This window comes from Chiloscyllium punctatum, chromosome 20 (genome assembly GCF_047496795.1).
Source record: "Chiloscyllium punctatum isolate Juve2018m chromosome 20, sChiPun1.3, whole genome shotgun sequence".
Taxonomy (NCBI): Eukaryota; Metazoa; Chordata; class Chondrichthyes; order Orectolobiformes; family Hemiscylliidae; genus Chiloscyllium; species Chiloscyllium punctatum.
In genome coordinates this window covers 14,354,955-14,379,789 of record NC_092758.1, presented here as the reverse complement: position 1 = coordinate 14,379,789, position 24,835 = coordinate 14,354,955, and the positions used below count along the sequence as shown (strand labels likewise).

At 46.0% G+C, this 24,835-nt stretch overlaps 2 protein-coding genes across 4 annotated transcripts in view; both read right to left on the bottom strand.

The window, feature by feature from the left end:
* Window positions 1-1,569, bottom strand: part of cyfip2 (cytoplasmic FMR1 interacting protein 2) — a 116,272-nt gene extending 114,703 nt beyond the window's left edge. For all 3 annotated transcript variants that reach the window (XM_072590370.1, XM_072590369.1, XM_072590377.1), the window contains exon 1: window positions 1,313-1,569. The gene's annotated coding sequence lies outside the window, so the exon portion shown is untranslated. The remainder of the gene's footprint in view (window positions 1-1,312) is intronic.
* Window positions 1,570-8,986: 7,417 nt separating this feature from the next.
* Window positions 8,987-24,835, bottom strand: part of LOC140491773 (tyrosine-protein kinase ITK/TSK-like) — a 78,330-nt gene continuing 62,481 nt past the window's right edge. The window contains exons 13-17 of the mRNA XM_072590176.1: window positions 18,801-19,017; window positions 17,641-17,705; window positions 15,666-15,784; window positions 11,355-11,512; window positions 8,987-9,551 (exon numbers count right to left, since the gene is read on the bottom strand). Of these exons, the coding sequence (XP_072446277.1) occupies window positions 9,477-9,551; window positions 11,355-11,512; window positions 15,666-15,784; window positions 17,641-17,705; window positions 18,801-19,017 (634 nt within the window). The 3' untranslated portion in view covers window positions 8,987-9,476. The remainder of the gene's footprint in view (window positions 9,552-11,354; window positions 11,513-15,665; window positions 15,785-17,640; window positions 17,706-18,800; window positions 19,018-24,835) is intronic.

Sequence of the window (24,835 nt, the reverse complement as noted above, 5' to 3'; positions counted from 1 at the left end):
GGAGGGAAGGATGTGGGGCAGAGGGAGGGATGGATGTGGGGTGAAGGGAGGGATGGATGTGGGGCAGTGGGAGGGAGGGAGGGATGGATGGGGGGCAGAGGGAGGGAGGGATGGATGTGGGCAGAGGGAGGGAAGGATGTGGGCAGAGGGAGGGAAGGAGGGATGGATGTGGGGCAGAGGGAGGGAAGGATGGATGTGGGGCAGAGGGAGGGAGGGAGAGATGGATGTGGGGCAGAGGGAGGGAAGGATGTGGGGCAGAGGGAGGGAAGGATGTGGGGCAGAGGGAGGGAAGGATGTGGGACGGAGGGAGGGAAGGATGTGGTGCAGAGGGAGGGAGGGATGTGGGGCAGAGGGAGGGAGGGATGTGGGGCAGAGGGAGGGATGGAGGGATGGATGGATGTGAGGCGGAGGGAGGGAAGGATGTGGGTCAGAGGGAGGGAGGGATGTGGTGCAGAGGGAGGGAGGGATGTGGTGCAGAGGGAGGGAGGGATGTGGGGCGGAGGGAGGGAAGGATGTGGGGCAGAGGGAGGGAAGGATGTGGGGCAGAGGGAGGGAAGGATGTGGGACGGAGGGAGGGAAGGATGTGGTGCAGAGGGAGGGAGGGATGTGGGGCAGAGGGAGGGAGGGATGTGGGGCGGAGGGAGGGAAGGATGCGGGGTGAAGGGAGGGAAGGATGTGGGGCAGTGGGAGGGAGGGAGGGATGTGGGGCGGAGGGAGGGAAGGATGTGGGGTGGAGGGAGGGAGGGATGTGGGGCGGAGGGAGGGAAGGATGTGGGGTGGAGGGAGGGATGGATGTGGGGCGGAGGGAGGGAAGGATGTGGGGTGGAGGGAGGGATGGATGTGGGGCAGAGGGAGGGAAGGATGTGGGGTGGAGGGAGGGATGGATGTGGTGCAGCATTAAATGGAGGTGAGGTGAGGATTAGCTCAATCCCTGTGCAGATGAGGCACCGCACAAACACGGAACAAAAATAAACCATTAACCCCTTCAGCCTCTCTGCATTTACTGGGTTCAATTCCGTTTCCTTTACATCAAACAGAGCGCCTCAGCTTTGCAAAGCAAGTGGGGAGTCCCCGCCCTGTGCTGTCAGAAAAACAGGCGGACATAATCACAAAATAAAAGACACTCATTTCCGAGCATGTATATATCAAATCTGAACGCAATATTTAATGAATCGACACACAATGGCTTATCCTTCTGTTTGTGTAATTTCTCCAGCGTCTGCTGTCTCCGGGAAGCCCCAGAATGTGGTCAGGTATTTTTTTTGCACAATCTGAATCTTTGCATGGAAATGGTTTGCATCATTGCACTTACCGTCTGGTTGCATGGGCGAAGGACCAGCCTCAGTGAGGAATACAGTGAGGAGCTGCTGGACTCAGGGATACTGTCAGTGTCACACCAGCTGCCGGCTGCTGATCTCTCTCTCTCTCTCTCTCACACACACACACACACTCACAGACAGACAAAGCGAAAAAAATGGCTGCAGTGTCGTTCCTTAACGTGACAGAAACACCAATGATGTGTTAATCTTTCAAAAATAAAAGCGCAGCTCAGACACACAGAGTCACCAAAGCCCCAGAGACTCGCCTCATTTACAAGGCGGTGTCTTTCAAGACACAAGGGCGGTCAGAGATGTCCCCAATAATGCCCCGAGCCAAGTTATTTCCAATCAGAATTTACATATTTAAAAATGAGAAAAATCACGATTTAAATGCCAATGGTTAGCAGTCTACTGTCCGATGCAATGGCTGTGGGGTACAAGCCCCAGTAGAAACCCTATTCACAACTACAGTACATAGGAACAGAGAATGTAGGAGCTAGAGGAGGCCACTCTGCCTTTCAAGTCTGTTCCATCATTCAGTATGATCATGCCTGATCATCCAGCTCAGTCCCCTGTTCCCGCTTTCCCCCATAAACCTAAGAAAGATATTGTTTACCCTTTATACAGTGTGTCAATATCTAACTTTTTGAAAATATTCAATGGTTTGGCCTCACGCTGTTGACTTGGTCGTCACAAATTACTCCCATTGTACAAGCCCCTCTCTGATCATTCCCTTCAATCATTCACTGTCCCTTATCTCCGTTCCATACCCCAAACAAATCTACCCCCCCCCCCACCCCCCACTGCCTGTCCCTGCAAAACAAAACTGAATCCCAAATCAACCTGGACAGCACAGGAATCAGCCCCCTGCAGTTTGTTTATCTGAGGTGTGGCATAGTGGTTAGCACTGCTGCCTCACAGCAGGAGGGATTGGGGTTAGATCCCAGACCTGGGTGACCATGTGGAGTTTGCATGTTCTTCCTGTGTCTGTGTAGGTTTGGTGTGATTTCTTCCCACAGTCTAAAGATGTGCAGGCTAGATGGGTTAGCCATACTAAATTGCACGGTGTCACAGGGATGTGCAGGCGAGGTGGATTGGCCATGCTAAATTGCACAGTGTCACAGGGATGTGCGGGCGAGGTGGATTGGCCATGCTAAATTGCACAGTGTCACAGGGATGTGCAGGCTAGATGGGTTAGCCATGCTAAATTGCACAGTGTCCCAGGGATGTGCTGGCTAGATGGGTTAGCCATGCTAAATTGCACAGTGTCTCAGGGATGTGCAGGATAGGTGGATTGGCCATGCTAAATTGCACAGTGTCTTGGGATGTACAGGCTAGGTGGATTGGCCATGCTAAATTGCACAGTGTCACAGAGTTGTGCAGGCTTGGTGGGTTAGCCATGCTAAATTACACAGGGTTACAGGGATGTGCAGGCTTGGTGGATTGGCCATGCTAAATGGCACAGTGTCACAGGGATGTGCAGGCTAAGTGGGTTAGCCATGGGAAATGCAGGGTTTACAGGGTCTGGGTAGAATGCTTTGGGGCGGGCCAATGTAGCCTGTTTCCACAGTGTCGGGATTCTACGACCTATGCCTACATTTTCAAAATCCAACTTGTCTAACCTCTGGCCTCCTATGAACCCCAATTTTCCTGCTCCGATATATTACTGATTTACTCAAACCCACCTTCACTTTGTCATGGACACCTCAATCATATGAAGCCAACTTTAGTTGTTTTTTTCCATTACGGCCATCCTTTCTGCAATTGAATATTCCAGGCACATGATGACAGCATCTTGAGAGGCAGTGGCTAGGCCAGTGGGAGATGGGAAGTTACTTTTCCATTGAATATTGTGGCTTGTGACGAGCAGGTCTTCCGAAGCTGAACTGACCCAAGATCCAGTCAGTGTTGTTCCCAAAGGCTGAGCTGTTCTTCCAGTTGGTTGTTTATTTTTGTGCTCCTGTAGTTTTCCATGCCATTTCCGACTGTTTGTCTCTGGGCACTCCGATCATGCAGAAGGACTGACTGACTCCAATCCCAGTCAGTTTGGGTTCTCAATTGAGCACATCCCTGTATTGCAGGGGGAGGTGATTGCCCAATCGTATTATTGCTGGGCGATTGATCCACAGATCCAAATAGTGCCTTGTGGACTCGGGTTGAAGTTCTATCTTGGTAGGACTTGGATTTATTTTTGAATTCACTCATGGTACATGGTGGTTGGCCAGCATTCATTGTCCCCTCTCAAGTTGCCTTTGAACTGAGTGGCTTGCTGGGCCATTTCAGAAGGCAGATGAGAGTCAACTCCATCCCTGTGTGTCTGGAGTCACATGCCTCACATGGGTGAGGATGGTCCTGAAGGGAACTAGATGATTTCACCGACAATCGACAATGGTTTCATGGTCATCAGTCGGTTTTTAATTCCAGATTATTATCTAATTCAAATTCCATCGTTTGCCATGGTGAGATTTGTACTCCTGTCCCCAAAACAAATTAGCAGAGTTTCTGGGTTAGTAGTCTAGCGATAACATCGCAAACCATCATCTCCCCGACAATTGACTTGTTGCACCACCATAATCTTACCAGACCATAGGGGCTGCTCTCTCATTAGAGAAAAGTGACTGGTGGTGACTTAACCTGGGGGCCACCTGACCTGAGGTGAGGGAAGAGGTTGAGAAGGAGAGTCTTTCATGGGAACCTCAAACCAGTGATGGGAATTGAACCCATACTGTTAGCATCACATAGCTCTATAAACCAGCCATCCAAGCTAAATGTATTCCCTCAACTGAATTGTGAGTCTAATGCTAACCATTGCCTATTGTAAGGAAAAGGTAAAAACAATAACTGCAGATGCTGGAAACCAAATTCTGGATTCGTGGTGCTGGAAGAGCACAGCAGTTCAGGCAGCATCCAACGAGCAGCGAAATCGACGTTTCGGGCAAAAGCCCTTCTCCTGATGAAGGGCTTTTGCCCGAAATGTCGATTTCGCTGCTCGTTGGATGCTGCCTGAACTGCTGTGCTCTTCCAGCACCACGAATCCAGAATATTGTAAGGAAAAACCTATCTGGCTAACTAATATCCTTTAAGGCATTAATGTCTGTCCTTCATGTGACTCCAGACCCAAAGTGGTGTGGTTTACTCTCAACAAGGGATGGGCAGTGACTGATGGCCCAGGCTGCAAGGTACATATTCTGTGAATGAGTTTTTAAAAAGTCAAGCGGAGCTTGCCATAGAGCATGCTCTTGAGTGTGTGGCTGTCACCCATTCAGCTCAGATGACCCTTCAACCAATGGACTCGCTACTAACTGCTAGAATGTAGAAACAAAGAGTAGACCAGAGTGCTGCTGAAAAAGGATCATTGGACTCTCAATGTTAACTCAGTTTTCATGGCCAATGCACCCTTGAACTATAGGAGGAAACCCACACGGACATAGGGAAAACATGTAAGCTCCACACAGACAGTTGCCTGAGGGTGGAATCAAACCCAGGTCCCTGGCTCTGTGAAGCAGCAGTGCTCACCACTGAGCCACCCACAGCACTGACAAAGGGAGCAGCCTCTGGGAGAGTGTATGTGCAGACACCCAGGGTCTGAGATACTCCAGGAAGGGATCTCAATGTATGGGTTCCGGTATTGACTTAAAGTATAAGATGGCTCTGGAGAGAGAGCAACGAAGGTTAACCAGAATGATTTCTGGGATGGCAGGACTGATGTATGAAGAGGCACTGGATCAGTTAGGACCATATTCACTGGACATTAGAAGAATGGGAAGGATGGGATGTCATCGACACCTATAAATGCTAGGAAGGGACAACCAGCATTACCAATGTCCAGCAAGTGCATAAAAAAGGACTAGATCGGGTAAATGCAGGAAGGGTATCTCTGATGACCAAGAAGCCCAGAATCGGGGTCACATTATAAGGACAGAGGGTAGGCCATTGAGGACTTAGATGAAGATAACTTTCTTCAGAGAGTGAGGAGCCTGTGGAACTCTCTGCCACAGAAAGTGGTTCAGGCCAAATCATTGAATGTTTCCAATGTTTTCAAGAATGAGTTAGATATCGTTCTTAGGGGTCAAAGAATATGGGGAGAAAGCAGGGACAGGAGACTGAGTTGGATGATCAGCCATGAACATACTGAATGGTGGAGCAGGCCTGAAGGGCTGAATGGCCTCCTCCTGCTCCTGTTTTTCTATGTGCTATAAAGTCCCTCAGTAACACCACCTCTGTGACTGAAATAACAGCACAGAGGCTGGGATCCTGTCACCCTTTATTCACTCGTTCACAATACATTGGCCATGACCAGCCAACTCAGAGTCAGTCCCGGGACTGAGGAGATTCTAAATCCCCTGGTTATATTTCTCCCCAGCATCCATGTCGTGTGCATATGCAGGTGTGGGACACAGTGAAGAAACAACGAGTGCAGAGAATTTTATTCATATTCCATCACCAGGAAGGAAGGAAATACCCGAGTGGCCAATGACAAGTGGTGACCTTCACATCAAAGGGCAAGTCTTAAGTGATTGAAAAAGTGAAGGGGAAGGCAGGGACCAAATCAAAATGGAATCAGAGGGAGAAATAAAACACTCCACAGCCCGCAGTGCCCACCTCTCCCTGAAAACCGCGAGGTTGTTGGTGAACACCGCGTGCTCCTTCTCCAGGGACACCCAGGCCCGAACGTAACCGCAGAAGAGGGGCAGGCCATCGACCAGAACAACCCCCTCCACGGCCCGCTGCCTGGACCAGTTAATCCCCTGGTTATACTGGTCAGCCAGGACTTTTCTGACTGGCTCAGGTTAACAACCTGGGTCGCGTAGTCAACAAGCTCCACCTGGTTCCAATCACTACAGCAACATTAGCTGGCTTTGCCCCATGTCATTCATTCAGTTGAAGGGGAATTGGAAATGGGCAGCAAATGTTGGCACTGACAGAGATGCCCACATCCTGTGAAATAATAACGTTCACGTTTATTTATTTATTTATGTTTTCCACAAACAATCATTTCTATTTTGGGTTGCTCTACATTCATTCATTCACTGTCTGTGTGTTCCTTTATTTCATATAAAGAACATTTTTACAACATCGACTCCTCTTGGACTCCCAGAAATCGCATTTATTTTCACACCTGAATAGGGAACCCAAGGATTTTGTACTACCTTTCAGTTAGGAATTTTCAGACTGAGATTTCTGTTGGACATTTGAAAGGTTAGGAAACCAAGGCAACGGGATGGAGTCTGTATTCAGATCAGCCATTGAACAGTGAGACAGATGCGAGGGCCGAATGGTCTCATTCCTGTTCCATTTTTACCTTGAATCTGATTGCCATGGGTTTAAAAGATTGATGAATGATGTAAATTTGGAATTTAGTAAAACAGCTTGATAGAAGCCATTTCCTTTTCATGGAGGGACCTCAGGACAAGGGGACATGACAAAGTGGCCACTGAGATAGCAGAAAAACACCACTTGCTATCACGTCAGTGTCATGACAGACACACTGTACAGTGGTAATGTTAGTCTCTGGATACACCACAACCTTGTCCCACAGACATCCCCATCAGCAAGGACATTGACTGGCACACTGGACAATCATTTTAGAAATGCAATTGTCACTTTCTAAATACAGGCACCATCCTGCCGAATACCAGGGCCCAGTCACTCACTCCTGTGATCAATAGATTTGGATTGATGGTGGGTTGGAGGGATGTGGGTGAAACATGGACAGCTTTAAGAGATACAGGGAGAAAGTAGGTAGGTGGGACTGAGGGATATGGAGGAAAAGTGGATAGGTTTGAGGGGATGTAAGGAGTAAATAGGCCGGTGGGGTTGAGGGATATGGAGGTAAATTGGGTAGGAGTGACAGTTATGGGAAGATGGTGGATGGATGGGGTTAAGGGATCTAGTGTGAAGGTGGATAGATGGGCAGGATCTGGGGATTGAGAGGTGTGGAGAACAGGTGATAGAAGAGGTTAGAGGATAAGGGGAGGTGTTGTGCAAGTGTGGGCTTGGACTTGCTAAAATGGGCAGGTCGATCGTGTCTGATTGTTTGCTCTTGCCCTTAAAAGAACTTGAGGGTCTCCTGTCTGATTGAAATGTCTCAGGCAGCACATTTACTGGAATGTGATAATATTACCATAGGTTCAATCACTCCTGGAGTTGGCGTCAGTGACTTGTTGCAGCATATCTCTGTTTCAAATTTGTCACTCAGCAAAGTTAAAAATCACACAGCACCAGAGTGTAGTCCAACAGGTTTAATTGGAAGCACTAGCTTTCAGTGCGCTGCTCCTTCATCAGGTTGTTGTGATACCTGATGAAGGAGTGGCACTCCAAAAGCTAGTGCTTCCAATTAAACCTGTTGGACTATAATCTGGTGTTGTGTGATTTTTAACCTTGTACACCCCAGTCCAACACCGGCATCTCCAAATCATCCCTCAGCAAAGTCTCACTGACTGGGAAGATACAGGTTAAAAATCACACAACACCAGGTTATAGTCCAACAGGTTTATTTGGAAGCACTGCTCCTTCATCAGATGGTTGTGGAGTATAAGATCATAACTCACAGAATTTATAGCAAAAGGGTTACAGTGTCATGGAGCTCAAACAATGCCTTAAATGTGTGAGGTTAAAGTCTGTCTGTGTCCCAATGCTGAGTCAGACTGATTCTATCTCTAAAGTGCAACTTACAGAATCCTATATGAATTTATGCAGTTTCTGCGCAAAATAAAATGTAATTCTGCAAATACAAATTCACCCCATAAACGTATATGTGCACACATGCAAGAAAGACAGAGTGAGTGTGTGCATGTGGGTGTGAGTGCATGTGAAAGAGTGTGTGTAAGCTTGGTCAAGTATGTTTGTGAGTGTCATGGGGTATAAGCCTGTGCGAGGGTGCATGTGGGGCTGTGAGTGCATGTGAAAGAGTGTGTGTAAGCTTGGTCAAGTATGTTTGTGAGTGTCATGGGGTATAAGCCTGTGCGAGGGTGCATGTGGGGCTGTGAGTGCATGTGAAAGAGTGTGTGTAAGCTTGGTCAAGTATGTTTGTGAGTGTCATGGGGTATAAGCCTGTGCGAGGGTGCATGTGGGGCTGTGAGTGCATGTGAAAGAGTGTGTGTAAGCTTGGTCAAGTATGTTTGTGAGTGTCATGGGGTATAAGCCTGTGCGAGGGTGCATGTGGGGCTGTGAGTGCATGTGAAAGAGTGTGTGTAAGCTTGGTCAAGTATGTTTGTGAGTGTCATGGGTTATAAGCCTGTGCGAGGGTGCATGTGGGGCGGTGAGTACGGGTGGTGCATGTATGTGCGTATGAGAGAGATCTTGTGTATGAGAGAGGGTCTGCGTGAGTGTGTGAGTATGTATAATCGTGTGTGTGTGTGTAAGGCATTTTCTGAGGTGAGATGACACCTATTGTTAGAAAAGCTAAAGCTATTTTGAGATTGTAACTTAAAAGGAGTTCTGGGATTTACATATTAAAGAACTGGAACTAGCATACCCCATTCTAAAAGATGAAAGACTTAATCTAAATTTGTTTAATATATCATTACAACTCCATGACACTGTAATCCTTTTGCTATAAATTCTGTGTCTTATGATCATATGCTCCACAACCACCTGATGAAGGAGCAGCGCTCCTAAAGCTAGTGCTTCCAAATAAACCTGTTGGACTATAACCTGGTGTTGTGTAATTTTTAACTTTGTCCACCCCAGTCCAACACCGGCATCTCCATATCATGGGAAGATACAGGCGTGGATGGCAAGGTTATAGTGGGAGACACGCAGTGGGGTCTGAAGGGGGACATTTCAAAGGCAACCTGTATAAATGTTCATTTCGTCAAATGTTCCTCTACAATGGTGCTCCTTTGAATTTGGCCAGTGTCACAGTCGTCATACAGCAGCTGACCTCTAGGTGGGGGTAGTGGGAGGCCAAGGTAACACTCTGCTTCATCGATAATCTTGAAGACAGGATTGGGTGCAGTTGTGATGCTCCCATAGTTGAACAGCTCTGGTCACCTGAGAGTTCTAATGTCGTGGGTGTATATTCCCTGCAAGCATCAATTATGATTGCCAACAGTAATAAATAAATACTTAATAAACAGTACGCCGCATTGAAAATGTTCTCATGTTCCCAATGAATTATTCAATTTTAAAGGTGTACAGTCTCTTTGTCATCATTCATGATTCTCCGGATTCAGACAGCTCACTTAATTCATTCCGAAGGTCAAAAAACGAAGGCCTCTCCTCTGGTCTCTGCAGCAAGAAAATAGGGAAGAACTCTGTTAGTTTGCAACTTTCAAGTAAAGCGAAGGATGTTGAACAATCATTGCCCAGAGGAAACTGAAGTAATAACTGATCTCGATTAGATTAGATCAGTCATGAGAACACATCCTGAACAAAATTCAGAATACTGTGGACGGTGGGAATCTGAAATAACAACCAAAAATAATTAGCAGGTTGGACAATACAATGCCTATCATCGGGAGCTCCTGTGAGGGTATAGTGGTTGATGTGGTATATATGGATTTCAGTAAGACATATGATAAGGTTCCCCATGGTAGGCCATTGCACAAAATATGGAGGCGTGGGATTGAGGGTGATTTAGCCGATCAGAAATTGGCTAGCTGAAAGAAGACAGAGGGTGTGGTGGTTGATGGGAAATGTTCATCCTGGAGTTCAGTTACTAGTGGGGTACTGCAAGGATCTATTTTGGGGCCACTGCTGTTTGTCATTTTTATAAATGACCTGGATGAGGGTGTAGAAGGATGGGTTAGTAAATTTGCAGATGACATTAAGGTCAGTGGATTTGTTGACAGTGCTGAAGGATGTTGCAGGTTACAGAGGGACCTAGATCAGCTGCAGAGCTGGGCTGAGATGTGGCAAATGGAATTTAATGTGGAAAAGTGTGAGGTGATTCACTTTGGAAGGAATAAAGAGTACTGATCTAATGGTAAGATTCTTGGTTGTGTAGACGAGCAGAGAAATCTCAGTGTCCATGTACACAGATCCCTGAAAGTTGCCACCCAGGTTGATAGGGTTGCTAAGAAGGCACACGGTGTGTTAGCTTTTATTTGTAGAGGGATTGCATTTCGGACCCATGAGGTCATGCTGCAGCTGTACAAAACTCTGTTGCGGCTGATCTTGGAATATTGCAGTTCTGGTCACCGTATTATAGGAAGGATGTGGAAACTTTGGAAAGGGTTCAGAGAAGATTTCCTAGGATGTTTCCTGGTATGGAAGGAAGTACTTATGAGAAAAGGTTGAGGGACTTGAGGCTGTTCTCGTTAGAGAGAAGAAGGTTGAGAGGTGACTTAATTGAAACATACAAGACCATCGGAGGGTTAGATAGGGTGGACAGTGAGACCCTTTTTCCTCAGATGGTGATGGCGAGCATGAGAGGACACAGCTTTAAACAGAGGAGTGCTAGATATAGGACAGATGTCAGGGGTAGTTTCTTTACTCAGAGAGTAGTAGGGGCATGGAACGTACTGCCTGCAACAGTAGTAGACTCTCCGACTTTAAGGGTATTTAAATGGTCATTGGATACACATAGAATAGTGTAGGATAAATAGGCTTCAGATTGGTTCTATAGTTAGGCGCAACGTTGAGGGCTGAAGGGCCTGTACTGCAGTGTTATGTTCTATATTCTACCTCAGGCAAGGAGAGAGGTTGAGAAGGAGAGTCCTTTATAGTAACCTCAACTATTGCAGGAATTGAACCTACACTGTTGGTATGGCACTGCCTTGTAGGCCGGCCAACTGAGCTCATCAACCCACCTAGCAACAGCAGGTCAAAAATGAAGCAACATACTCTTCTTCACCTTGAACATCAACCTGTTTCCACCCCTTCACAATTCCCTGCTCCTAGCTCGGTGTCATCAGCAAACATGGAGGGACATCTGTCTGGTTCCTTTACCAAAGATCATTGGTGTTTGTGGTGAAAAACTGAGGCCCTCCTAACAGGGGCTGCTTCTGCATCCTCTATAGGGGCGGCACCAATGACAGGAAAGTGAAAGTGAGGACTATTTAGAGGGAATTTGTCAACCGTTAGACCAACCTCCTGCCAGCAACTGCTCATGATTTTATAAATGAACAGAGAGGCCAGTTTTGGCTTATGAAGGCGAAATCCAGCAGTGAGTTCTTCAACCACATCGGAATTCGAACGATTTTCATACGGCATCCTGCCCTCGGAGAAAACTTCCCACATCAGCACCCCTGCAGGAAAACCGAGAGTGTGAGAGATAACTCCCTGTCCAGTGCTGATACTTGCTTCTCATTTGTCTCTCTCATTGAAGACACTGTTTATCACTTGACTCTTTAATCACAGATTTCCTCATCCTCTTAACCTCAGCCATCTCTACAAAACTCCAAGATCTCTGCCTCTTCTCTGGTCCTGGCCTTTCACACATCCCGATCCCAATTCCTTCATTGATGACATCCAGCCCTCAGCTGCCTGGGCCTTCAATCTTTCCCCAACCTCTCCACCTTTCTATCCTCCTCCAACATGCTCTTTAAAGCCTGCCTCATTGAACAAGAACTTGATCATCTGTTCTGACATCTCTTCCAGGGTCAGTTTTAGTTGTTTATCCTCCTGTGAGGCGTTTTATTATAATGTGGAGGAGCTGGTATTGGACTTGGGTGGACAAAGTTACGAATCACACGACACCAGGTTATGGTCTGACAGGTTTATTTGAAATCAAAGCTACAGTAGCACTGTTCCTTCATCAGGTAGCTAGTGGCCATTAGCTGCCTGACAAAGGAACACCGCTCCACAAGCTTGTACTTTCAAATAAACCTGTTGGACTATAACCTGGTGTCATGTGATTTTTAAGCATGTTTAATTATGTTAAATATGAATGCCAAATGAAATAGGTGGAAATTGGAAACAAAACCAGAAATTGTTGGGATTACTCAGCCAGTCTGGCAGCACCTGTGGAGAGAAAGCACGATTAATGTTCTGAAGAAGGGTCACTGGATCAAATACATTAACTTGACTTTCTTTCCACAGGTGCTGCCAGACTTGTTGAGTATTCCCAGCAATTTCTGATCATGTCTCTACACAGATGCAAGTTGTGTTCATTACTTGTGCAGGACCCATCTGCTATCGTTCTTAAACTTTACTTCTAACATTTGGAAAGAAAACAAGATTTGATTCATTTTTGTACAAAAGACAGGCACTCTCACACGTTGATTCAAGGTCCCCCCCTTTTCCTGAGACTGGTGTCTGACATATTCTCCTGTATCTGTGAGCAAATTCACGAGTGGCACGGTGGCTCAGTGGTTAGCACTGCTGCCTCACAGCGTCAGGGACCCAGGTTTGATTCCAGCCTCGGGTGACTGTTTGTGTGGAGTTTGTACATCCTCCCTGTATCTGTGTGGGTTTCCTCCCACAATCCAAAGATGTGCAGGTTAGGGTGGATTGGCCAGGCTAAATTGCCTATGGTGTTAGTCAGAGGTAAATATAGGGCAAGGGAATGGGTCAGTGTGAATTTGTTGGGCTGAAGGGCCTGTTTCCATACTGTAGGGAATCTAATCTAATCAGAAATAAAGTCCAATGAAACATTATCATTGTTTACATGGGTGAGGAAGGAGGTGGAATTTTCTTTGTAATGTGCATTGACCCCTCCTGACATCCTCAGGTTATTTTTGCAGTGGTAAGTGTTCTCGAACGTCCTACTCTTGTGGGAAATAGAGATCAGAGGAGTTCTTGACCATCACATTCACCATGTGTATGCACACACTTGGAGATAGAATCTTAGACAATTGACAGAGAGGAGAGTGATTTGGGAAATGACAAGGTAAATTTTTTACACAGAGGATGGTTTGTGTTACATTTAAATCTCCTCGATACCTTACTATTTCCTGTTTCTTTTCTGAACTTCCTGAGGAAGTGGTGGATATGGGTGCAGTTGCAATATTTAAAAGACATTGAGATAGGTACATGAGGAGGAAAGGTTTGGAGAGATATGGGCCAGGAGTTGACTAGTTTAGTTTGGGATTATGGTCGGCATGGACTGGTTGGACTTGTTTCTGTGCTGTATGACTCTGTGACCCTAGGACAGGAATATGTCAGGCTCCTTTATACTCACACACTCACGCATTGCTTTTCTATCTGTTTCCAACCATGAAGCACTTTACCCTTAAACTCCTCCCACAGCCTATGTACAGTCATAAACTCTACCCATTCATTTAATCTGTACAGGACAGTAGGGAAAGAAAACATGGAAGCATAAACAAAGTAGAGCAGGAATAGGCCATTCGGCCCTTTGAGCCTGCTCATTCATTCATGCTATGGTTGACCAACAGCCTGTTCCTGCTTTTCCCCCACACCTATTCATCCCTTTAGCCTCAAATGCTATATCCAACTCCTTCTTGAAATCACACAATGTTTTGGCCCCAATTGCTTTCTGTAGCAGCAAATTCCAAAGGCTCACAATCTCTGGGTGAAGAAATTTCTCCTCATCATAGTGTGAAATGGTGTACCCTTTATCCTCAGACTGTAACTCCCTGGTTCTAGACTCCCCTTGCCCTCAGGAACATCCTTCCACCATCCGCTCTGTCTAGTTCTGTTAGAGTTGAAAAGCGTGGTGCTGGAAAAGCACAGCAGGTCAGGGTTTCATAAGCCCTTCATCAGGGTTTATGCCCGAAGAATCAACTCTCCTGCTCCTCGGATGCTGCCTGACCTGCTGTGCTTTTTTTCGACTCTGATCTCCAGCATCTGCAGTCCTCACATTCTCCTCGTTCTGTTAGAGACCATTCTCTGAAGAAATCAACTTTTTGAGTCTCAGAGTTATACATCACGGAAACAGATCCTTCAGTCCAACTCATCCATGCCAACCAGTATCCGAAATTAATCTAGTCTCATTTGGCCCATATCCCTCCAAACCCTCCCTGTTCATATACCCATCCAGGTGCCTTTTAAATGTTGCAATTGTACCAGCCTGCACCACTTCCTCTGGCAGCTCATTCCATACACGTACCATCCTCTGTGTGAAAAAGTTGCCCCTTAGGTCCCTTTTATATCTTTCCCCTCCCACCCTAAACCTATGTTTTGGACTCCTCCACCCCAGGGGAAAAGATCTTGTCTATTTACCCTATCTATGCTCCTCATGATTTTATAAACCTCTGTATGGTCACCCCTCAGCCTCTGAGATTCCAGGGAAAATAACCACTTTAGTCGGATTCAGTGTCATCAAATGGGATAACAAAAAGCAGTTTTGTGAAGGGGTGACGCTGTCTCTACAGAGGATTCTGCAATCTGCACCAATCGGGGCTCCTGTTGCTGTGGTGACGACCAAGGGGACAATCTCACTCACGTATCTGGTGCTGAAGTCGATTTGAATTTGCAGACCACAGCAATTATTAAGACAGTGTGAGAGTAACCTAGGAGTGAGCCTTCAGCTCATTGGGAGCCATCACTGCCTCTGAGAGGCTGCAGAGTTCAAACACCACTCCTGACATTCCTGTTGGAGGGAGTCTGGGAATCAGGCTCTGGACTGGGGGTCAACAATGCAGCAGAGCCCTCAGTCCAGATGGAGGTAATGCCCAACTCCCTTAACCTTACCTCTCCACCTCCGCCAACACTAAACTGAGGCACTTGCAATCTCAGCAATGACCTTCAGTAATGTGATTTGGAGATGCCGGTGTTGGACTGGGGTGGACAAAGTTAAAAATCACACAACAGCAGGTTTTGGTCCAACAGGTTTATTGCTCTTTCATCAGGTAACATTGGAAGTGGATCATAAGACACAGAATTTATACAAATTCTCTTCCACAACCCCCTGATGAAGGAGCGGTGCTCCGAAAGCAAGTGCTTCCAAATAAACCTGTTGGACTATAACCTGCTGTTGTGTGATTTTTAACTTTGTCCACCCCAGTCCAACACCGACTCCTCCATACCATAACATTATGGATCAATCAGTCTCATGCTACCCTCCTCTGGAGTTGTACGATTTTCCCATTGAGGTCAAACTCTGCGCAGTGACAGTCTCTGTGTTTTTGAATTCATGGGTCTTGCTTCCTTGCTCTGCATTTTAGTTTTCATTCTGAGGAATCATCCATTGGATGGCTTCCACCTAGTTTATGGAACACACAAGGCCATTCGGCCCACCATGCCTGTGCTGGGTCTTCAGAAGAGCTACACATTCAGTTCCATCTTCTTCCGTTTCCTGCAAGGAATTGCTCTTTTCTCCCACAACTTGAAGGATCTATCTAACTCCCTTTTGAAAGTTTCTATTGAAACTCCTTGCACTGCCCTGTCAGGCTGCACATTCCAGATTCTAAAACCCTCCTGTACAAAATGCTCCTGAACCCGTCTCCCATTTTTTTTTTGCCAATCGTCTTAAAGCTACAAGGGACGGTCTCTTACCAAATGACCAGACGTCAGATTTGCTGCTGAACTTGGAGTATCTGAAAACTTCCGGAGCTGACCACTTGACTGGGAACTTTGAGCCTGAGGAGCTGGTGTATTGGTCATCAAGCACGAACCTTTGGCCACGATATTGGGGGGTTATTGAGGGGGCGAGAAAGAGGAACAGACATTAATCTCTATCGGAAAACAGATGGACACCACCAGAACAACACAAAACGTTGGAGTATGAAATACAAGGTCGGCACCAGATTCCCAGTGCAGGGCCCTGTCTTCCCACTGCATTCACCAGGAGATTGGAAACCATGGATGGGAATCTGGAAGAGATTCGCCTTCAGTTTCACAACATACAGGGGTGGATGTTCTCCAGGATGTAGTTTACATTCAGAACGTTTCCAATCTCCTTGACCCCAATGTACTTACAACCCAGAAATAAACAGCAGGAGAATACCCCCTAACCCAGATTCCCATCAACAGAGTCATTGAGTCATAGAGTTATACAGCATAGAGTGAAACAGCATAGAGTTATACAGCACGGAGTTATACAGCACGGAGTTATACAGCATAGAGTTATACAGCATAGAGTTATACAGCATGGAGTTATACAGCATGGAGTTATACAGCACGGAGTTATACAGCATGGAAACAGATCCCTCAGTTCAACTCGTCCATGCTGACTAGATATCCCAACCTAATCTAATCCCATTTGCCAGCACTTGGCCCATATCCCTCTAAACCTTTGCTGTTCATAAAACCATCCAGATGCCTTTTAAATGTTGTAATTGTACCAGCCTCCACCAGTTCCTCTGGCAGCTCATTCCATACACGCACCACCTTCTGCATGAAAAAGTTGTCCCTTAGGTCCTTTTTCAAATCTTTCCCCTCTCACCCTAAACCTATTGCCTCTAGTTTAGCACTCCCCTGCCTGTGGAGGAAGACCATGACTATTTACCCTGTATATGTCCCTTATGATCTTATAAACATCCCATAGCCTCTGACACTCCAGGGAAAATAGACCCAGCCTATTCAGTCTCTCCCTAGAGCTCAAAGCCTCCAACCTTGGCAACTTCCTTGTAGATCGTTTCTGAATCCTTTCAGGGTTAAAAACATCTTTCCAATATCAGGGAGACCAAAAATCAATAGACAATAGACAATAGATGCAGGAGTAGGCCATTCTGTCCTTCGAGCCAGCACCACCATTCATTATGATCATGGCTGATCATCCTCAATCAGTATCCTGTTCCCCATATTCCACTGTCCTTAAGAGCTCTATCCAACTCTTTCTTGAAAGTATCCAGAGACTTGGCCTCCACAGCCTTCTGGGGCAGAGCATTCCATACACCCACCCAGAGTTGAAGTTTCTCCTCAACTCAGTTCTAAATGGCCTACTCCTTATTTTTAAACTGTGTCCTCTGGTTCGGGATTCACCCATCAGCGGAAACATGCTTCCTAGCTCCAGAGTGTCCAATCCTTTAATAATCTTATACATCTCAATCAGATCTCCTCTCAGCCTTCTAAACACAAGGGTATACAAGCCCAGTCGCTCCAGTCTTTCAGCGTAAGGTAGTCCCGCCATTCCAGGAATTGACCTCGTGAACCTACGCTGCACTCCCTCAATAGCCAGAATGTCTTTCCTCAAATTTGGAGACCAAAACTGCACACAATATTCCAGGTGTCGTCTCACCAGGGCCCTGTACAGCTGCAGAAGAACCTCTTTGCTTCTATACTCAATCCCTCTTGTTATGAAGGCCAGCATGCTATTAGCCTTCTTCACTACCTGCTGTACCTGCATGCTCGCTTTCAATCTTTCAACACAGTATTCTGAAAGTGGCCTAACCAATATCCCATACATCCCCAGCATAACTCCCATACTCAGTGTACTGACCACTAAAAGCAAGAAGGAGAACATGAGCTGATAAATGGGATCAGTAATCAAGGGATATTGGCCATAGGCCAGCAGACAAGAAGATATTACCTTGTCATTCCGAAATCTGATACTTTAACTGACTGCGAGTCGCCTATTAAACAGTTTCTGGCTGCCTGCAGGCAAAGTGAGATGTTATAAGCTGATCAAATGCGAGCAACAACGGACAATGTACAGCACTGGGCTAAAGGTATAAAGTTTTCTGTCCTCCCACTACCCCCCCACCCAAAATTGCTAATGTTCATAGCTCAGCATAAAGCACCAATCGGATTAACAGGAGACCACTCAGTCCCTCAGCCCTACCAATCAACCAGTTCCTGGTTGAAATGAAGTTCAAATCCACGTTTCTGTCTGTCCCCAATATCCGTCAACACCAACCCATTGATCTCAGTTTGAGGGCTTGAATTTTTTTTCTTTATTCATTCACAGGATGAGGGCATCGTTAGCTGGGCCAGCATTTATTACCCAGAGCACAGTTAAGAGTCAACCCCATTGCTGTGGGTCTGGAGTCACATGGAGGCCAGACAAGGTAAGGATGGCAGTTTCCTTCCCTAAAGGACATGAGTGAACCAGATGGGCTTTTCCAACAATCAGCAATGGATTCATGGTCATCATTAGACTGTTAATTCCAGATATTTATTGGATTCAAATTCCACTACCTGCCATGGCTGGAATCAAACCCAGGTCCCTGGAACATTACCTGAGTCTCTAGATTAACAGACCAGTATTAATACCATTGGGTCATTGCCTCCCCTTACTGTGGGTGAAGTCACCATTCTCTTACCGGATTACAGGGCTGCTCTTTCATTACAGTGTAATGGCTGGTGATGGTTTAACCTGAGGGTCAGCATACCTTAGTAAGGGGAGAGAGGTTAAGAAGGAGAGTCCTTCATGGTAACCTCAGCTGGTGTGGGGAATTGAACGCACGCTGTTGGCATCAGTCTGCATCGCAAAGCAGATGCCCAGCCAACTGAGCACGATCACATCCAGGGTGTCTGTTTCCCTATTCAACCCTGGGGGAGGTGGTGCCAACTGTGGGAACACAGTCCCTTGCATCTCAGAAGAGCCAGGCCAATTGAAGCCATGCCTAAGATGGTTTCTCTTCTGGACCAGCTGATTGGAGAAACACGAGGTGCAGACATGTGCTAGGTCAAGCGGTCTTCTTTAAAGTAAATCTTTCACTCGAACTGAAGAGAAACGAACATCTTTACCAAGTCGCGGTGGATGAATTTGTTGCTTTCCAGATAGGCCATCCCCTCACACACATCTTGGCACATACCCAGCAGGGTTTCCTTGCTGAAGCTGCCACGTTTGGTCCTGAGGTACTCTGACAGACTACCATACTTCATAAACTCAAAGATGAGGTAGATAGGGTCATTCTGTGTACAGATACCATACAACTGTACAAGTTTCTCATGAGAGAGTCTCCTGGCAACAGGGAGAGAGAGAAAAAAAAGACTTGCATTTGTATATAGCATCTTTTGTAACTTGAGGTCACACCAATCAGGTATTTTCAAAGGTAGTATTGTAGGAAACATGGCAAGCGCAATGAGATAAATGACTAGACAAATCTGCTTTCAATAACATTGGTTGAACAATAAATGTCAGAGAAAATTTCTCGAATTCTGCCAAGAGATGTCTTGCATCCTCATGAATGTCTCATCTGAAAATTAGCACTCCCAGCAGTGCAGCACTCCCACAGGACTGTATCGGCCTATCCTTCTGACTGAGAGGTCAGAGGTGACAGTGCTCGCCACTGAGCCAAGGCTAACAAAGTGGACCAACCTGGTGAAGCAAAGGGGGTCATCAAGAGGTGATTATAGATTTCAAATAACTGGCCAAAGTACATGAGGGAAAATGAGGAGAAGCAATTTCACACAGACAGCTGTTAAAATCTGGAATACGCGACTAAAGTGTGTGTAACCAGATTCTACAGGAATTCATACGAGGCAGGTGGACATATTTGAACTAAATTTCAGGTTTAACATGTTATTGGGTCTTGTGGCACAGTGGGTATCTCTGAGCTAGGAAGTTCCAGGATCAAGTCCCACCTCAGGCTTTGACAGTCAAGAAAGATATGCTCACAACTTGGCCAACACTAAGGGGTCATAGAGTCAGATAGCACGACAACAGATCCTTTGGTCCATGCTGACCATAATCCCAAACTAAACTAGTCCCACCTTCTTGGTCCATGTCCCTCCAAACCTTTCCTATTCATGAACTTATCTAAGGAAACATTGTAGCTGCATCCACATGCACCAGTTCCTCAGGAAGTTCATTCCACACATGAAACAATTTGTCCCCGTGTCTTTTTTAAATCTTTCTCCTCTCATCTTAAAAATGTACCCCCTAGTGTTGAAAACCCCATCCAAGGAAAAAGAGACCTACCTTTAACCTAGGTATGCCCTCATTATTTTCTAAACCTTTTAACCTCTGACATTCCAGTGAAAGAAGTCCCAGCCTATCTAGTCCATCATCATAACTCAAATCTTCCATACCAGGTACCATACTGGTAGATCTCTCCTGAACCCTCTCCAGCTTAATAATATCCTTCCTATAACTGAGCGACCAGAACTGGACACAGTACTCCAGAAGAGAGATCACCTATGTCCTGTATAACCTCAACATACCTTCCCAACTCCTGTACTCTGCGCAATGAAGGCTAAACACCTAAATTTGAAGCAAGTCTTCAAATGTGAATCAAAGGATGAGCTTCTGGGACTGAAAAATAGCTTGGAATCTCATCGAGTAAAGCATGTAACTTTCTCTTTATATGTCCATCTCGATCTCTTCATTTCTCACTGTTTCTCTCTCTCTCTTTCTCACACACTCTAAGTCTATGCATTAGATCCTCTGTCCATTAATCTTGCTTTTTCTCTCTCCCTTGTCTATTAGTCTCCGTCTGCCAGCCTTTCTGTTCATAACTAGTCTTTCTCCATTTGTTTCTCTACCCTTCACATTCTCTCACTTGTTTGTTTTGTCTCTGTTTATCCATTCCCCAACCTCTGTCTCTCTTTCATTACCTCTCTCCACACAGCTGTCTCTCTCTCTCTCTCTCTCTCTCTCCTCCAACTCATTGGCCCCTCCAAGGTTTCTCTATGTCTCCCTTTGTGAAGTCAATGTTCATGCTTTTACTCGGCTGGACAAAATTCCGTGAGGTACTGTTGCTAGAGCCAGAACAAATGAAAGCACCACTCTTGATTGGCTTTCATTAGCAGGAGGATTGAGTTTAAGAGCTGTGAGGTTATGCTGCAGCTCTACAGAGCTCTGGTTAGACCACATTTAGAGTCATAGAGATGTACAGCATGGAAATAGACCCTTCGATTCACCCCGTCCATGCTGACCAGATATCCCAACCCAATCTAGTCTCACCTGCCAGCACCCGGCCCATATCCCTCCAAACCCTTCCTATTCAAATACCCATCCAAATGCATCTTAAATGTTGCAATTGTACCAGCCTCCACCACATCCTCTGGCAGCTCATTCCATACACGTACCACCTTCTGTGTGAAAAAGTTGCCCCGTAGGTCTCTTTTATATCTTTCCCCTCTTACCCTATGCCCTCTAGTTCTGGACTCCCCGACCCCAGGGAAAAGACTTGGCCTATTTACACTATCCACGCCCCTCATAATTTTGTAAACATCTATAAGGTCACCCCTCAGCCTCCGACGTTCCAGGGAAAACAGCCCCAGCCTGTTCAGCCTCTCCCTGTGGCTCAGATCCTCTAACCCTGGCAACACCCTCGTAAATCTTTTCTGAATCCTTTCAAGTTTCACAACATCTTTCCGATAGGAAGGAGACCAGAATTGCATGCAATATTCCAACAGTGGCCTAACCAATATCCTGTACAGCCGCAACATGACCTCCCAACTCCGGTAAAGGAAAGCATACCAAACACCGCCTTCACTATCCTATCCACCTGTGACCCCACTTTCAAGGAGCTATGAACCTGCACTCCAAGGTCTCAGCAACTTCAGCAACACTTGGAATATTGTGTTCAGTTCTGGTTGCCTCATTAAAGGACGCAAATGGAAGCTTTAGAGAAGGTGCAGAGGAGATTTACCAGGATGCTGCCTGGACTGGAGGGAATGTCTTATGAAGTAAGGTTGGGGGTCTAGGGCTTTTCTCACTGGAGCGAAGAGGGAGGTGACTTGATAGTGGTGTGCAGGATGATGAGAGGCACAGATAGAGTGGATAGCCAGGGACTTTTTCCCAAGAAATGGCTGTCATGAAGGGATATAATTTTAAGGTGATTGGAGGAAGGTTTAGGGGAGATAAGAGAGGTAGGTTCTTTCCACAGAGAGTGATGGGTGCATGGAATGCACTGCCAGCAGTGGTAGTAGAGTCAGATACATAAGGATCATTTAAGCGACTCTTGGATAGGCACATGGATGATAGTAAAATGAAGAGTATGTAGGTTAGTCTGATCTTAGAGTGGAATAAAAGTTCGGCAAAACATAGAGGGCTGAAGGGCCTGTTCTGTGCTGTTCTATGTTCTATCTTCTTGTATGAAGATATAAAAATCTAAAAGGGTTAATACTGAGGAGTGTATTAAGGTCTACCCATCGTGAAGATGTCAAACGGATGTGGGAGAGAATGGCTTAGGATCTTGAAGGAGTGAGAGCATCCAGGTTTCCCTCATCGTCTCTGTAACAATATCTCTCATTTCAGTGTCACTTGCATTTCTTGCTAACACACATTAAAGGAATCTTGATAGAGACAAAAGCCACACCTTGTTAGATCAGCAAGTGATTTGTTCATCACAGTAAACCCTGAAGATCTCCACCCTCCAGGCAGTGCTGCCTCATAAAACATGGTCATCAGCAGTGAGCATTCCTCATTGGACATTTCCCTCTTGCTAACTCCGAGCAAGATCAAATTAAGGGATCACTAATATATCCAATGGGGAATTCAGGAGAAACCTCTTGGTCTAGAAAGTGGTGAGAAAGGAGAACTCTCTACTACTGGAAGTACTCAAGGCCAAACCCAATGATTTGAAGTCTGAAACTTTGGGTAAAATTTTAGCATTGGCTGAGTTTCCTGCTCCTCACCCAAAGGATTAGGAAGAAATTCACCCCACCCGCCTCCAGTGTGGCTGTCCCCCATTCTCCAGTTTATAGCACTCAGCATGTTAATCGGATGGAGCTCAGGCATCCGTACCTCATTTAGGAGGAAGTCCCACCTCACAGAGTTGCTGGCCTGCACTCTGATTGGTCTGCAGCTTTCTGGTCCCAACAGCACCACCATGACAGGTGGTCACTGTCGGGATTACATGTGGTCCCTGGAACTGGAGATCAGAGTCAGGATGAAGTGGGGAAGAGGAGGATGGGGATGGGTAGTGGGGTGCTTTGAGAGAGCAACCCCAGGGGTATCAGGGGTGAATTTAATGGGATCACCTCTGCCTGAAAACCTGGATGTGGGGGACTGTAAAATTCACCCGTCAACTCTGTTGCGACAGAAGCTGCCTAAACTGATGAGCTTTTAGATTCATAGAGTCGTAGAGATGTACAGCATGGAAACAGACCCTTCAGTCCAACTCGTCCATGCTGACCAGATATCCTAAATTAATCTAGCCCCATTTGCCAGCACTTGGCCCATATCCCTCTAAACCCTTCCTATTCATATATCCATCCAGATGCCTTTTAAATGCTGTAATTGTACCAGCCTCCACCACTTCCTCTGGCAGCTCATCCCGTACACGCACCACCCTCTGTGTGAAAAAGTTGCCCCTTAGGTCCTGTTTAAATTTTTCCCCTCTCACCTTAAACCTGTGCCCTTTAGTTCTGGACTCCCCTATCCCAGGGAGAAAGATTTGTCTATTTATCCTACCCATGACCCTTATGATTTTATAAACCTCTGTAAGGTCTTCCAGCACTTCCTGCTTTATTTTGTAGTTAATGTGTGGTGCTCATCCAATTCCCTGTAGATTACCACCATCAGATCTGTCCTCTCTATATACTCAGACTCTCAATCTACTCCAGATCCTAACAACTCATCGCATAAAAAGACATCCTGGTACTTTTCTCTTTATCATAAATCTGTGTTCCCATTCCACACACTGGGACAGTTTCTCTCCATCTGTTCTGTCCAGACTCTTTTGTCAAATAGTCTCTTAATCCTCTCTTTTCAAAGAGGAACAGTCCTGAGATCTCTTCATTGTAACTGAGGTCCTTCATCCCAGGAAACACTCACATAACTGTACTTTCTCTCAGGTCTACACATCTTTCCTGCAGTGATGTGCTTAGAACTGGAGATTTCCTGCTGAGGATTAACCCCAGATTTTTCTTTTATAAAAGTTGGTCATTAGTTCTTTACTTTTGTATTCCCAGAATCTAGAGCCCCCTTTAACTATTCTCACAATTTATCCTGCTACCTTCAAAGATCTCTGCACACAGAACCCCAGGGACATTCTGTTCCCACAGCACCTGTACAATTGTATCATTTCGATGCTATTGAGATGTCTGATGGAGAATGCAGTTGAAGGTTGTGGTCCTGGGCTGTGGTGAGGAAAGATCAGAGGAAGCTAACAAGGAGCATAAACACTCATGGTCCCCTTGTACCGAGCACCCTGTATCTTTGTGTACCGAGCACCCTGTATCTTTGTTGTGGATCCTATATACCTCACTTAGGGAGAAACTTGACTAGCTTGAAAGCAAAAGATCAGATACTGGTGGAAATTCTAGATTTGGACTCCTCAGTAAAACTGGATCATTCAGGAGCAGAGGAGAGACTGTACAAGAACCACAGAGAGAGTGGAGGTGACAAAGTGTCAGCTGGTCATTCAGTAATCCAACAACAGACTGTATCCCAACAACAGATAGTGAAATCCAAACATCCAAAGATATGCAGGTCAGGCTGATTATTAAACGACCCCGTAGTGTCCAAGGATGTGCAGGCTAGGTGGATTAGCTATGGGAAACGTAGGGGATAGGGTATGGGGCTGGGTCTGGGTGGGATGCACTTCAGAGAGTCCTTGTGGACTCAGTGGGCTGAATGGCCTCATTCTACCTTGAAGGGAATCTACTAATTGAACATTCCAAAATGCAGGATGACCAGTAATTGTCTGCACTCATGTGTATAGAGTTATACAGCTGGGAAACAGACCTTTCAGTCCACCTTGTCCACGCCAACCAAATATCCTAATCGGATCTAGTCCCTTTGCCAGCATTTGGCCCATATCCCCCTAAACCCTTCCTATTCATATACCCATCCAGAAAGCTTTTACATATTGTAATTGCACTCCTCT